The 16,916-nt window shown below is 40.9% G+C and overlaps 1 protein-coding gene across 1 annotated transcript; it reads left to right on the top strand.

Annotated features, from left to right (window-relative positions):
* The first annotated feature begins 1,541 nt into the window (after positions 1-1,541).
* On the top strand, positions 1,542-14,867 carry LOC137273905 (uncharacterized). The gene is made up of 2 exons (XM_067806805.1): positions 1,542-1,716; positions 12,616-14,867. Exon 2 carries the CDS (start codon positions 12,672-12,674, stop codon positions 13,335-13,337), a length of 666 nt encoding a protein of 221 aa, XP_067662906.1. The 5' UTR covers positions 1,542-1,716; positions 12,616-12,671; the 3' UTR covers positions 13,338-14,867.
* Positions 14,868-16,916: the final 2,049 nt, after the last annotated feature.

The raw sequence follows: 16,916 nt of genomic DNA, 5'->3' as shown, positions 1-16,916 counted from the left end.
TTTAAAGGCGACCAACGGGATCGGGTGGTCAGGCTCGCTGACTTGGTTGACACGTCACCCCAAATGCGTAGACAGATGTACTTCATGTAAGGCACAGGATTGTCTTATCCGGACTTGATTACTTAGAGACCGCCGATACATCACTGAACTACTGCCGAATGCGGCGTTAATTCCACCCCCAGCAAATTAAAAAAAACTTACACCCTTTCGTGTACATACTTTCAATAGCTGTGCAGTGTTGCCCTCCTTGTTCACGTCAGAAACCAGGGAATGTGGGTTCGAGTCCCGGTTCATCTCGGCTATGTTTCAGGGTTCAAACTGTTCCACAACCTTTCAGAACCATTAAGTGGCTAAGGGTGTAAACATTCAGGACATTCATCATTTTGGACTGTTAAAACATGAAGTTGAGATTCTGTGATGTAAATGAATATACATATATTCTTTATCAATTTTCCCCTCGTCACGATATGGCTAAAACGTTGCCGGTGTGACGTTAAGTCTTATCTCACTCACTCACTCACTCACTCACTCACTCACTCACTCACTCACTCACCCACCCACCCACCCACCCACTCACTCACTCACTCACTCACTCACTCACTCACTCACTCACTCACTCACTCACTCACTCACTCACTCACTGTGGGGCAAATCATACGTTATTTACGTTATTTACCTCTACTTAGTCTTTTATTTCCGTGGAATCTGATCAGATTATCGAGACTAGTTCTTTTCCAGGATTTGTTTCTGAGACTGACAAGACGTTGAGCTATGTTTAAAGGTACATTGGCTGTTCTTACCCTGTTATAACAACAAAACCATTTTATAACATTGCTGCCTTAGTTCTCGTCATATATCTATATATCATTATAAACGTGCAAGCAACTATTTGCAACCAACATGTTTGGGTATTGTCGCAGGATTTCAGTCACAATGTAGTGTGAGTATTGTGTTGGGGTTTTAATATATTTTTTAACATTCATATTGAAAACAGTTTCCAATCTAGATATAGACATATATGGCGCCATATAATTACAAGCTCACAATTTGTGATGATCATTATTGAGTTCGTGCTCTTTAATTGGAGATTCCCTATAAACGAGTATTGAAGCTTATTCAGTCACAAACTTGTAAACATAATACCTGCAATATACGTTTTCAAAATGCAGTATGTTTTCGACAGGCTATTCATATAAGAGTCTTGTGACTCATGTATGAGGCTGAAATATAAAGCGACCATGTTTTATGTTAGATCAGAACTTTCAAAACAGGATGTGTCGGAATGCCATTTTGTGAAGTCATTCCCGACCGTGCACTACAGAGGATGTAATGCACCCACTACCACTTGGTCGGTGATAAAATACCGCTCAAGGATACAAACGATTTTTCATATTGTTTCACAGCCTTGCTTTGTCCAAACTCCGCAACACCACCATGCTCCACTGATTCTCAAACACTGATTACGCATGGGCGAATACACTGTACCTAGTCATGTGACTGATTGCCGCTCGTATGGACCAATCAGATTCGTCGGACTGATGAACACAAAGACCGTGTCTATTTTTATGTTGCACACGTTGTACACGACCGCAGATAAGCACATAGGTCCCAGCTGGTCCAGGGTGGTTGACCGTTTATTGCCGGACCCTAACAGACTATCGGAGATTTAGACTGACCACTGGAAGTAGGACATCTTATTTTTTTTTGACAATTCAGGTAGGTGTTAAAGGTCTTTGTTCCTTTCCCAGTCTGGCGCGTGAGTCACTGCCTTCAATATCCTTGTATCTTTGCAATGGTTCACGGATTAATGAAACATTAGGTCGTGTTGGCTGGTTCTTTAGTGTGTGACGTCATCTTTTGGGGAGTCCGTTAACACTCATACCCTCCCGAGATGGGTTGCTATTTTATTTATCACAGACCACCAAATAGCAGGTGTCAGTATAAAACATCACCTATGGACAACGCATGTATGACATTCCAATTCTATATCACCATTATACTCCACTTGACCATGCCGTTAAACGCTACTTAAATCAACTCGTTGACAATTCCTACGAAATACCTATTCAATATCTGTGAAAATTATTTTCGATTTTTCATATTTTACTGGTTAGAAACAATCGTATCTATGGTTAAGTTTAACAGCAGAAGCATATATACACATATATATCACAGCCATAATACACAGGTTCAGACCAGATGACGAGACGGGTGAAACTGATTATTGATCACATGCAGCACGGGCTGTTGCCTGAGGCTCGTGCAGTACACGAGATTCCATAGTGGTAATGAAGAGACAAGGAAGTAACTGAATCTATTATTGATTAGAAATGAGCTTCTACAGTACATCTGTCCATTATCAGCATGCTGTACTTCACGGGGACATTATCGGTCACCTCGCGAATAATGTTACAACTTATTTAATTCTAATCAAACGCTTAATAACTTGCGACTGTTTCAGTCAAAGGATAATGAGATGATATAGGATAATTCATGAAATATGACACTTTTTTGTGAAACCACACATCCGATTAAAGGTGTGTACATTTCTTTGGTTTGATGTGAATATTATGTAGATTTACAACAATGTATTATAGGGTTGTTTAAAGGACATCTGCCACACTTGATTGCTTTGTTTCCCAAGTCCAAGTGGTTCACTTCACATGGAGATATATCCCATGTACATATAACATAATTGAACCATTACCATAAAATGTTTGTTGAAAGTGTAATCTGTTGTATAATAATATAGATATTTACAGCAAAATTTCATTAAGTCCTCAAAGGTCGGTGAGTCTAGTGGTTAAAGTGTTCGTTCGTCACGCCGAAGACCCGGGTTCGATTCCCCACGAGTGTACAATGTGTGAAGCCCATCTCTGTGTGCTAATGCTGGAATATTGCTAGGAGCGGCGTCAAGGTCACTAGGTGACTCATTAAGTCCCCAAGCTATGGCCCAAACATCGAATTATCGGTAGCTCGAGTCAAATCTAAGAGAGTGGTACTTCCAGGCACGTCGACTTGAGTTGAATGAGTTCGAGATATCAGGATATGACGGAATGCATGCCTCGAGACGTTTTCTGATAATAAGAACTACTTATGTGAGAAATGTTCGATCTGATCCCCACACCATTACTGACTCATTCATCCCCTACAGCTTATTAACCCCAGACTAATCCACCTTTCGCATTATTAGCTATTAACAAAGACTGTTGGCTTTGAAAAGTCGTAATTAATAATGGCCTTATGAAAGTCGTGTATAACATTGTGATGAAGCCCAGTGATGCGTGATGTTCAAAAACCCCTGGGTGGAGTCTAGCGCTTGAGTGTATATAACGCGAGATATAACAGCACCAGTGAAGTGTATATACACCGTATAGCGAGTAGGCGTGGTAATAACGATGTTATTGTATTGATTTCCGCGACGACCGGAGTTCATATCAGTGTCATGTTAACGTGATTGATAGTTATGAAGGGAGAGATATATAGTCTTATACTTTCCCCAGTAGTAGCGTTGTAGATATTAGTAGGGAATGGATACTGGTGACATAATGTCGAAAAAAATATGAAGTAGACATCAAGTTTGTTTTAAGTAGGTGACAAATAGTTCCTCTGTAAGTAGTAGTTATTAGGCGTTCGACCCATTTAACTCTTGTCAATATACGGGTGCTGAAAACAAGGATGTTATATAAGGAATGCAAGTGGAATAGTTCTTCGTGTAATGACACATTGACAGTATGAGTCCATTCACATTTGGATGTGTTTGTTTCTTGTTCAGAACCGCAGTCAGCAGTGTTCTACTGGTGGTCTGTAAATATTCGACTGTGTATGGTCGAGAAAATCCAGTGATCAACAGTATGAGCATTGTTCTGCACAATTAGGATACGATGACATGATGACCACCCGATCTCATTATTTGCCTCTTAAGACAAAATGGGTTGCTGAAGTTCAGTTCTATCCCCGTTCTTCATGGGTCTGGTGCTAAGATGTTCTTCGTTAAAACAGATCAGCTATCAGTTGAAAATCAACGAAATACTAACAGGACACTCATCAGATAATCTTTCTGGTTCCTTAAAATCAAGTTTCATACTTGAGAACATAATTCTAAAAAACACATCAAGTCTAGGCAAGTCACTTTCTCTGTAACTTCATACAACGCAGTTATAGCATAGACAATACATAATCCGCGAGCAATACAGTAGCAGCATTGTAGACTGAAACTCAAGCAGTAGGCTGACTGTACTCTCTCACCCGTGCGTCTTGGCCTGCTACACACGGATTAACTCGTCCTTTTCCTGTTTGTTGTTATCTCACCTGACCAAGTGGTCAGTACATTGAGTGGCTTTACAGACACACTCGTTTATAGACAGTTATAGTGTATTGGGCCGAAGTACTTTGAATATAAAGATTTTCACTTGATGAATATGTGAGTAAACAAATGGGTGTTTATTTATGTGTAGCAGAATCAATGATTGCTTGACTTCAGAGGAATAAACACAAACAAATTATACATATCTAGTCACATTTGGTACGTCTTGTATTGATGTGGTTCAAATGTTATAAGCAGCTGACCCTATATCCACCCCACTTCCTCTCTCTATCTCTCGCTCTCTCTCTTGATCGTCTTTTTTTAAAGGTAAAGGCTTCACGTACTTGCTACTACGGGTCCCTTGTTAGGGGTCGAATCCTAGACTTAAAGTTTGTTCAGGATTAAGCTAAACTGTAAATATCAGTGTCCTTATCTGAACCACATAAAACTGACATATGGGGTTTAACTCACTCACTCACCCTTTACTAATTTCAACCGTCTTTTAACATTTAGTAACATTCAAGCATGTACTTTAAAACGATCGATCATGTGCTATTTGTTCCTACAGTGCTATAATGAATTGAAATTGTTAGAATTGAAAATGTATTCACCTGATACATCGAACAAATGAAGTTAATGAATACTTTACAACAGAAGAGTGTCAAAGTATCGCGTGTCGTGTTAAATCTGCAGGCTCAGGGGCGGATACAGCTTTTCGAGAAAGAGGGGTGCACAGTTCATTTTCACCAGAGTTTCAGTGGTCCTTTGATAAACTTTCAGGACAAAAGGATGGTGTACAGCCCTCGCTTGGATCCCTCTATGATGCCTCTTCCTCATCAGTGATACCAAGATACGCTAAACTATGTTTAAATCCTACAGGATGCTGTAGCCTGCGTGTTAATCGCCGTCTGTCCTATGTAGCTGTAGTTGTACAGTATTGGGTTAACACGCAAGTACATGTACAGGTTTGGTGAATTAACTACTTCGGGAATGTCTATAGCACAAAAGGGGTCCTATATCGGGACTCCCGTCTGTGATATGGCGTCGGGGTGTCATTTAACCCAAAATCTTGTTCGTTGTTTTAGACCGGTCTGCTGAAAATGTACTTGATTCACTTGTCTCAAAACATATTTCCCTCGCTTACAACGTTGAAGATGTTGTATGCCGACGAAGTAGTCCCATGTGTATAGGCCCCATTGCCGTCGAGACAAATTATTCATTGTTCACGTGTGCCATAATTTGCTTGAGGTGGTGTTTGCTAATATTCCCGAGCAATAAAGTCCGTACCATGGGGAAATGTGCTTGAATTAATAAGCAGCGGTCTCTGTGTTATTCTAAATTGTGAATGTAAAGAGTTTCTTTCGTGATAACACTGCCAATGGTATATTCAACGTTTCGATATAAATGATTAACATTACGTACATGTATGCATGTTTGATAAATAGTTTTCCGAAGATGCTTATCTTCAGTTTGAAAAAACAATAAAATATCACGATGAAATAACGGACAGACTAGTGTCATATCCCGCTTCATCACTTTATGATCTTTCTTCACACTTTGCATGTAAAACGTGGCCTTTTGATTTCCGAATACAACCATACATTGATAGTACATTCTACAAAGCGATGCGCGATACGAATGTTTACACAAACCTTCCTCGTGACCAGTGGGATAATTTCAAAATAAACAAAACCTAAACCGGAAAATGACTTCCCTTACTTCTAAAGACTAATCCTCTAATCCTTTGGTCATCTCAGGGATTAGGACCAGATTGCCTCTCTGATAATCACCATATTTGGGATGGTTTCCAAACACTGGCTACCATGACAAATGCCAGTTTATTTGGTTAGGTGAATCAAAGCATTAGCTGACTCAGAGGGTCCATCTTGGAGACAAAGACCCAGGTTTTGGTGTTGTGTTGGAGCATACAGACGGAGTCTCGTGTCATTAACACGTGGGTCGCTTGAGATGAGGAACTACAATTGAGCAAGCGTGTAATTTAAGTCCGCCACGACATCGAGACATGACAGACTGTGTCTGCGTCTCGGAGGGACCAGAGTAGATATTTGGACAGCCAGCTGGGTTGTGGAGTTGTCTACAAAGTATGTATGATATGTTTATTGTATGTAGCTTACTGTTAACATAGGTTTACACTCAGACTATATGTCATAGACATTTAGAGGTTAAGTTCCTGTAACTGTTTAAAGGTTCATTCCCTCGCAATACATGTCTGTTCTATTTAGTACTGTACATGTGATGTACATTGTTTTTGTCGACACAGCCAGCATATATCCTTTCTGTGTGTTTATCAGAGGACTTTGTTTATTTAGTGTAATTTGTTTTGAAAGGAGACACATATATAAGGGATGTATGTGATATATACAACAATTGCTTTGATTGCTTAACACCCAGAATGCACATCAGATAAACTCCAATTCATGTATAGAAACATAATCATATCGTTTAAAAGTTTCTAGACTTGGCTCAGGCATTTTAACTCGCCATTTCATTTCCCAGATTGTATTATATGTGAGCCAGCGTCGGTAAACATGTCACCAAGGCAAGTAAATCCTCCCTCAGGATGGCATTGATCCTGCGAGGTTACGTTAATGTGATCAAGTAGGTCACACATCACCTTGTGCTTGTTCAACATGTCCTATGACACAATCTATCAAACAGCTTGTCCTGTCTATTGTTGACCGCTGGTCAAGCAAGACCCAAATGGCTCAGACGCATTGCACAATGGTCCTTGTGCTGGTAGACGCTTATGGAATGTTACCCAGAACAATCTTCTTGCTCAAGAGTAGGGCTGACCCTCGCAGTTGCTTAATTTATTCCAACTAAAAAGGTCACGAACTGGTTTGGAGAAATCCCGATCGCAAAAGATCAAGATAAGGGAACTGAAGGTATTTATATCTGGGTTCTCGGTTATGCAATGTCGTTAAGAGTGCTGAATAGAACACCATGTTGGTATGTGATAGAAATCAAGGTTGTGACCTTGTTATCAAGCAAACTATGCCGTGTTTGGCAGTCTGATTATTTCTCGACCTGCGAATATATTGGGCCTTGATACATGGCACGTTTTTATCTGACAGGAATGTAGTCGTACTGTCTGTCTGAAGATTACTGTCTGAGTTAAAACGGGTAGCAAATACACCAGTTACTCAAGTCGCATTGTGACACTGATGGTATTTAAACAACCTTATACGTTACCCGGGCGGTGGCGTAGTCTAGTGGTTAAGGTGTTCGCTAGTCTCACCGAAGACCCGTTCGATTCCCTAAATGGGCACTATGTGTGTGTAGCCCGTTTCTGATGTCCCCCACCGTGATATTGCTATGGGGGCTTAAAACTAACCTCACTGAGCGTTACCACATTTCGTCATATCACAACTTGTACATTTCCCTATATTATCAACATAGCAGAGTTGCCTCCCTTAGGTCTACCAGAAAGCTCACATCTTTCTTTCCATTCCTAGATTTGACCCAATATTTATGGTTGGTTTGTCCTCCTCACCACGGTATTACTAGACGGTTTCAGCAAAGTGATCAACCTGTTAGACCTGAATTACACGTGTTTACGTATCTCCGACATGGGGTTTCCACATTGTCATACACGTTGGATGGCTAACTGGCACTCACTCACTAGTGATACTTAAACTTGTGCATTCAGGGATTTGTACCATGAATACAACACCTTGTGTTAAGTATATTGGCACAGACATTTATCAGTAGTGAAACTGATTTACACCTTCGTATCATCACTGCTTTATGAGTTAGGTTGTAATTGGTTTTAGGTAGTAGTAAAACAACCTTTCTGTAATCTTCACACTATCATGAATCGGTTTTACAGTTACTAGTATTGAGCCTAGTATTGACCAGGTTTAAGTGATAAGCCACAACCATTATTGATTTAATAAGGACAAACTTTATGGATGAACACCTTCTTTATTCGGGTGATGCGATTCGATTTCAGATTCTTGTATTGCTGTCAAGCAAGTTTGCCACAACGATACAAGCATCTGCATTGAAACAACGGATCACCTGTAAAACCTTGTTCACCTATAAAATTTGTCCTTACCTGGCTCACCAACGTCTAACCATACCATCGCCGAAACGTCACATTCATTAACAGGAGTCGTGTATGAAACGTACATTTTTATGGATGATAGCTTCTTGTTTACCGAATATCTATCGTTTTCAGCTTGATGGCGATGTAAAATCTACACCGAGACGTTGTTCTATGCTAAAAACATGAAGTTGTCATCCATAAAATCATATGTCTTTGGCTCACTAATTCCTTGAATGCCGATCCAAAAATTGTGTATCTATAGACTCCATTGTCCACCATACAAACTTCCATGCCGCAAGTTACCGTCATGGGTTTCGGGGGTTCGAATCCCAGGGTCACATAGATAACCCCCTAGCTCGGACTCATGGATTTCATCAAAGTGTTAAACGTAAAGACTGACACATACTGTTTACTTCGGACTCTCTCACATGATGCAGCGAGATATGACTGAAATACCTTCCCATGCAGTGTTGGACCAAAATGCATCCTCGACTGAATTTCGAAACAAGTGAGACCCGTGAAGGTCCCGGGGTAGAATAGGCCTTCAGCAACCCATGCTTGCCATAAAAGGCGACTATGATTGTCGTAAGAGGCGACTAACAGGATCCGGTGGTCAGGCTCGCTGACTTGGTTGACACATTTCATCGGTTTCCAATTGCGCAAATCGATGCTCATGTTGTTGATCACTGGATTGTCTGGTCCAGACTCGATTATTTACAGATCGCCGCCATTTAGCTGGAATATTGCTGGTTGTGGCGCAAAACTAAACTCACGCACTCGAAAAAAGTGAAGCCAGCAATCACATCTGTCTGTTTAGCCTCAGTGTTAATTACATTTGTAATCTCTGTACCCTAACCAGTACCCCCAGGGGACAGCCCCTACCCCCAACACGGGGACATTCTCTGATAGATGGTCCTGTCTCTCACATTATCTAATCAACGCCTCAAGACAGTATGACGTGCTCAGGGAGATATACCTACCTGTCACCCTTCAGTATACTTGCATTCACCTGAGAATACCTGTAATTACAAGGGCACATCTGGAGAGTTTTACTGGATACATTTTAAGGTAATTTCTTAGTTTTTCAACGTGACCTTTACGATTCACGTTTATGTAATAGTTCAAATTCAGATGCCAATACTGAATCTGTTCCAAGATTGGTATTTCACATATTTAACCTGGTGACCTTATAGTAGATTCCAAAATCTCTCTCTCTCCCTCTCCCTCTTTCTCTCTCCCTTTCGCTCTCTCTTTCTCTCATTTGTATTCAGTTCAAATCTTTCATATGATAAATTAAAGAAAACCGATCTCGTAATCAGAAGCCACATTTCTCCTGAAGATCCACAAAGACCTATTATTTGGGATGGATGGAAACAAAAACAACGCCCCTTCTCACCGACCAACCTCGCCTGTCATGAGATCAAATGATAGTTTAAACCACTCGAATGACACAATACTCTCCTCAGGCAAGGTGAGAGTTTAATATACATTGTTCAGAACTTTAATGAAGGTTCTTGAACACAGTTACATTTGTTTATAACGCCAGGCGCGTATTAAACCCAAGCTACATGATACAATTTGAATACATGCCTGTCAATGTTGTGAGAGCGTGAACGCAGAGGTGTTCACAAGATGTATCCCACCTTAAAAAACTCCCCGGAGAGTCAATATTCGTTATTTCCTCGACCAGCTCAGATGTCTTGTTAATATATTTGCACACTAACACCGCCACCCAGGTAACGATGTCAGAGGTACTGTTGAATGGCCGCGAACTATGTTGGGTCGGATTTGTTGCTGTGGTCAGTTAGGGTCACCTAGCCGTAGTAAACACCACAGAACTGCAATCAAACGTCGAAAAGGTAATTGTTCATTATTTTCGGGTGGATACGTTTTTTATTACCAACTAGCAGTCTGGATCGTGATTTTCAGCAGATACCCTTAAACGCGGTCGAAAGGTTATGTGTTGTTGAAACTTAATGGTCTCTGCTACTTGCGAGCACATTGTTACTTGCAGTATTCCAGGTATCACATTGTTACTAGTAGTATTCCGGGTATTAGGCTTCATCGACACACCTTTTTATGGTCTGTAATGTTAACATAAAGGTTTTTAAAGTTGTTTTGGTTTGCAGAATTTCTGCCTGTATTGTAAAATTGGAACAGCGCCATGCACCAGTGTGTGGTTAATACTCTTAACTGTTAATAGTTACGTTAATCCACATTATTGTTGACCAAGACTAGTTGTTTCCTGACTAGTATGTTGAACAACTACCATTATAACCATCCTGAGGTTACTTTTTATGTATATGTGGATATATGTCTGTCAGTGTAAGTTACCTAGTTCTAGAAATCTAATTATATATAAATATATTATTTCAATCAGTATAACGGTGTAAAAACACGGAATCCTATAATAGTGATTATAATACTGCCATAACTCCAACTTATTGCACCGTTCATACAAAAATAAAAAAAGTATTACAAATTATGAAAATGTCACTTGGTATTTTATATACATGTATAAGGATTACAAGCTATATTTCAAAGATCCGTTGATATAGTGTTACAGCCATGTAACATTGTTCACCTAATGGATTTGTTAAAGGCAATCGAGAATGATTATTCTCTGGTGTTGATGTTTCAATGTTTATAGGTGTTTAATCCTCCTGACACAACTCATGGATTCCCACCATAAAAGGTTACTTGTCTGTTTAATCTCGATCCTCAACGGTCGTCGTAATCACAATGCTGTAACGTTGACTAATATCCACCTTCACCCAAGGCGTTAACTGGGTTCCCTTATAGATTCCTTTAGCAGTGTGAGCGGGGGTAAACACTATCATGTCTTCATTGTCGCCTGGGAGACTGAAGAGTCGTGTTTGCTCGAAGGGCGGTGAGGCTGACAGTGTGACTGGGTGGGACTCTCCTGGGTTGTCCCGGATATGTGTAAGATGATGTTGTGTTATGTAGAGTCTATACCACATTCTCTGTTACATATAGTTACATATGGAGGGACTGTCACTTGATCCACTAGTGATCCAGCGAGGTTTCGGGATAGAGCCCACCTGTGATCGGGTGTAAAAAACCTTGGAGTCAACTTTGTGTGCAGACTCTTTCAGTGTTGTCACAACCCCTAGTGTACAGTACACAACCCTGTGCACTTAAAAGAAGCCACGAATCCGTTGGTATATGACCAGATGGTGGCCACATGAACACGTGCATACACCTAGTTGCGGGTACAGCAACGTGCAGTAAACTTGTACAAAGTGCTGTGACTATGTGTCCCAGTCCACCAAGCTGTCGATAGGGTGCCTCGTTAAGATGAGAGAGCCACAATAAACTCTGTGCGCCTAGTGGCAGCAAGAGTTGTATACTCCCCAGGGAGTTGAGATTGAAATACGATGTGCTGTTGAGATGACATCCAGTGATCGAGGGAAAACTACCAGCTCCTTGAGCATGCACTAGTGTGTGGATATGTGCGCTATATCCTATCTATCCATCTATCTATCTATCTATCCACTATGTATGGGGACTGTATATTACACTTTAGCATATTTTTACCATGCGCTCAAGCAAATACGATTGTATGAAATTTGTTTGATGCAATGAGTTTATTATGTACTGTCTCAGCAGCCGGGATTGTTAGTGAAGTAGTAGGTTTGAAGTGCGTTGTCTGCATTTAGTGAACAAGTTGTTTTAATGATATTGAAATTAAGTGCCTGGAGCCCATTTCTGGTGTCACCAACGTGATATTGCTGGAATATTGCTAAAAGTGGTGTAAAACCATACTCACTCACCCTTATAACCAAAATACAGATTGTATTTTTGACGACTGACTTGTTTGAGTGGCATTTTAGAAGTGAGATAGAACAAGTTTATGTGCATAAGAACTTCTTTAATCCTCGTTAACAGTAAAGGCGTTCTCGAGTTGTGCTCGAGAATTAAAGACATTGCCATCCATATAGATAGGATGGTTCAATGAGACATCGCATGGTTTGAGCCAGATACACTAATACCTATATCATTGATAATGGTTCATTGTCATGAGGCCATTTTCTATACACTAGAGGAAGAAAGTTTATCAGTTACAGTTCGAAATGCCAAATGGAAATTATTTCAAGGATCGGTTCTTGGAAAACAAGCACACCCTGCAAATAAATCCCTATCGACACATTTTATCGAGATAAAAACCATTTTGACCATGCATTGACACCCAACTAATACATCGTGTTCTTGTTTTCAGCCACCCGAAGCTCCAGATCTAGTCAGAAACAAGTCCGCTTCAACCTTGTACCCAGAATGCCGCCTTCAGGAGTGACAGCCCCTCCCCCGGAGAGACTCTACCCAGATCTGACCCAGTTCTACTTCAGTGAGGGGCTACAGTTCGGCCATCAGGACACCCCAGTGGAACCCACCTCCCCTTACCAAACCCTGCTGCGCCCAGACTACCCCTTGTACCCGGAACTAACACAGCTAAACATCACAGAGGAGGAGGTTCGGGAAATAGACCCAGACTACCCGACGGATAACTCCAACGAGGATGTAGAAGTCATCAGCTGTATTGCTCCTGATTATGACCTTGAGGATGTCAGACAGGTGAACTACACTGTGAGGGTCAATCTGAACAAAGTAGAAAGGAAGGTTCTCAATGATAAGACATTCGAATTCCTTCCTTCAGCTATACACCCCAAGGCTCAGCATGAGTTTCATTCGTGGATGAAGTGGCGCACCCAGGTCAACAAGCAGCTCGTCGCCATGATCCTTATCAAACATGGTAAGAAGGTCATTGTGAGGTCTTCAGAGCTGGAAAGGAAACCTCTGTCTACCAATACCATCAGATCCGTCATAGATAATGCTCATTCTTGTCAAAGACTTGCTCAGACAGGCCTGCCAGGAAAACCCTACATCATGTACGGGATACCACGGGTCCAGCTATCCGGCAGAACACATCAGGTATGCATGTAGGAAAATGACCCCCACGGGAGGGGTGGATGTGCTATATAAAGGGACCTGTGGATATGTTCATGCATGTTTTGTGTTTGTAATTTATGATGCCAGTGCTTTCAGAACATTCTCGAACAATGAATGCCGTTTCAAACTTTCTGAAGATGTCTGACTGACATTTAGTTCTGGTGCTCCAGCAAAATGTCCCAAAATTCCTTCTGAGTTCCAAGAACTTCACAATATGGATCATATGATCCAGAACCACGGGATGGTTTGACTCGGTTGCCGACACAACTGTGCAATGAAAGGGTTAATAATTATCGTCAAAGTGTTTGTGTCATTTGGGGTGAACCATATTGTGTTCCTTGCAACTCCTACTTTGAAAGGTATTAGCTGTTTAAAATGTAAATCCATACGTTGAACCTTCAGATGTCCAACGTAAATGTGCTTTCAGTAACCATTGTGGGTGAGTGTTTTATGGATGATCGTCCCTGAAAGTGGCGATCTTCAAACACCACTCGCCACTCCATGTTTCTATACCGCCGTGGACTTCTTTGTCCAGGTGTCCTCATTCACAAGGTTGTGCTGTACAGAGAGTCTGTGAGTGTACGTGTGTCCTAGTCTACGGGATTATAGGGGTATTATATTGTATTATCTTGTATATAGTTTTGTCTCGTATCCTATATCATACTGATACTGAATAAAAGTGGGTAATCTGATTTAAGATTGTTAACACACATTTACATGCTTTACCGTGCCGTGTATTTACATACTTTATCATGAACGCTCTGTACCACAGTGAGTATATCACATGCGACTATTAAATTTCTATCGACACGTTGCTACTATTCTGTAAAACTTCATTACCCTAATACAATAAGGCAATGTAACGTACACGAGAATTTGTGTTAGTGTAGTCAGTATCATTGATAGGCTAGTGGTTAAAGCGTTCACTCGTCACGTCTAAAGCCTCGGTTCCATTCCTCCATGGGTACAACGTGTGCAGCCCATTCTGCAGTGATATTTCAGAAACGTAGCTAACCCGGCGTAAAACCATGCTCACTCTCGCTATGAAATATACAACGACATTAACACAAGTGGTTAGTGGTTAAACCGTTCGCTCGTCACACAGAAGGCCTGTTCGATTTTTCAGCTCATTGTTCTCAACGGCTTTTCGCCAACTCATCAACGATATTTAGGTGAGTTTGTTTGGAAGGCATTCTAAGCATTGATCACTCTAGCTGATTTCTCCAATTTTATCTTTCCATAACTTAAAAGATAGGCGCACTTTTGTTCAGTATCTTGTTGTCTTTGATATGTACTTTGTGTCCTGAGAAATGTCCTTTCATACTTTGTTCATTTCATCATTGTCATATCATTATATCCACATTTTGATTTTTGATATATATTATATTATATGCTTTAAAACTCTGAGAAATTCCATTTAAGAAAAAAAGAGTTGATGGGAGTGGCGCGTTTTGTGCTTGACGTACACGCCAATACGAATGTGAAATAATTATTTGAATACAAAATAAAGAAAAGTAAAATAAACTCTTTGTTGCATTTAATTCACTTCACGACACTGACTCACCATGTGGACAACAACACAGACATTTCTCTGCTCCGTTCATCCCGTGTAATACCGATAAATCGTCAAACACGGATCTCTTCTCAGATATATCCGTGACGGATATCTGCACATGACCTGACAACGTGACAGCGAGTTGTCAAGATTGTGTTTGTCCCGGACAGGAAGATGCTTCAAGCATAGAGTGGATGTGTGAGTTTAGTTTTACGCCGCAGTCAGCAATATTCCAGCTATTAGTGAAAAACAGCATGAGCATGGGTTTGCGCAACTGGGAACCGAACCCCTCAGTGGTCTCTTACGACCAGCATGGGTTAATGAAGATCAGGTCTAACACGGATCTTCACGGATTTCAAGTATAGGGAGGTGAAATGACGTCAAGTGTTTCGATTTTGTCCGATTTTCAGCTAATCGATGTTGGATGAAAGAGAGGCATTGTTGTAACAACAGCTATATTACCCCCGTCTTTAAAGGCCATGGCCACCTTGCACAAAGCACCAAGGCGACCTTACGTTACTACGGTGGTCGTAGTGCAAAGTTAAAGAGTCGGAGTTAAATTAAAGGCCGCTTCGTGAATGGAGTCCCAGGTCTAGATAATCCAGTGATTGACATCAAATGCTTCGGTCTGTGCAGTTGGTATATTTTGACATGAACAAAGTTAACCGCATCTTAGGACGATCATAGTGAACACCGATTCTTAAGCGGGTGGGCTGGGGTGGCATTGTGGGCAATTCAGGCCTAATGGCACAAAGAAAATGTTATGTAGGCTACATGACTGTAAATCATTCACACTCTTAATTATTTCGCATAAATGAAAATATCATGCGAAGTGAATTTATGTCACCTGAGTTAAACATACCTTTTACATTAACACATCCTATACATGGACACGATCCAGACACATACTATATCTGTACATGATCCAGACACACACTACAGCTGTACACGATCCAGACACATACTATACCAGTACATGATCCAGACACACACTACATCTATACGCCATCAAGACTCATACTACAATGGTACACGATCCAGACACATACTACACCTGTACACGATCCAGACACACACTACAACTGTACGCGATCCAGACACACACTACACCTGTACGCGATCCAGACACATACTACACCTGTACACGATCCAGACACATACTACACCTGTACACGATCCAGACATTTACTACACCTGTACACGATCCAGGCACATACTACACCTGTACACGATCCAGACACATACTACACCTGTACACGATCCAGACACATACTACACCTGAACATGATGCAGACACATATTACACCTGAACACAATCAAAATACACACTACACCTGAACATGATCCAGACACATACTGGGGTGGAGGGGTAGCCTAGTGGTTAAAGCTTCCTCTCCTTACTCTGAAGAACAGGGTTCGATTCCTGACATGTGTGAAGCCTATTTCCCTACCGTAATACTGCTGAAATATTGCTAAACGCTGTTTAGAAAAACATACTCACTCACTCCAAACACATATTACACCTGCACACAACATGGTATTGTCAATCAACCACGCGATGTAACAAAACATCTTCACTTAAGCCCATTCATGGAATATTGATAGCCAAGTCCCGGAACAATCAAGACAAGAGTGTCGTTTTGGTCATCAAACATTTATTACGCGCCTGATTATTTCTTTGTTAATATGGTAGCTGTTATGCCATGACACAACTCTTAACCTCTTGAGTACGCTATATTAAGAACTAATAGACCGAGACCAAATCACAATCTGTTTTATTATGCAGAGACATGGTGTAAATCATAAATTTATGGACAGGTAGCATAGAAATGTCATTGACGTTTATTCAACTATTAGGTAACACATAAACATTAGAAAGGAGCAAATCACGACCTGCAATATGCATGGGAAGTTTTCTGCTTGAACAAGTACCGTCAGTCTCTCTCTCCGTAAGTCCCTGCCGGTGAGACAGCAAGTGCCCTTATACCCACGATGGCCAATATATTTAGACAACCGAA

The sequence above is a fragment of the Haliotis asinina genome, chromosome 2 (genome assembly GCF_037392515.1).
Source record: "Haliotis asinina isolate JCU_RB_2024 chromosome 2, JCU_Hal_asi_v2, whole genome shotgun sequence".
NCBI lineage: Eukaryota > Metazoa > Mollusca > Gastropoda > Lepetellida > Haliotidae > Haliotis > Haliotis asinina.
The sequence above is the reverse complement of the archived record's forward strand: the minus strand, read 5'-3'. Positions and strand labels throughout refer to the sequence as shown.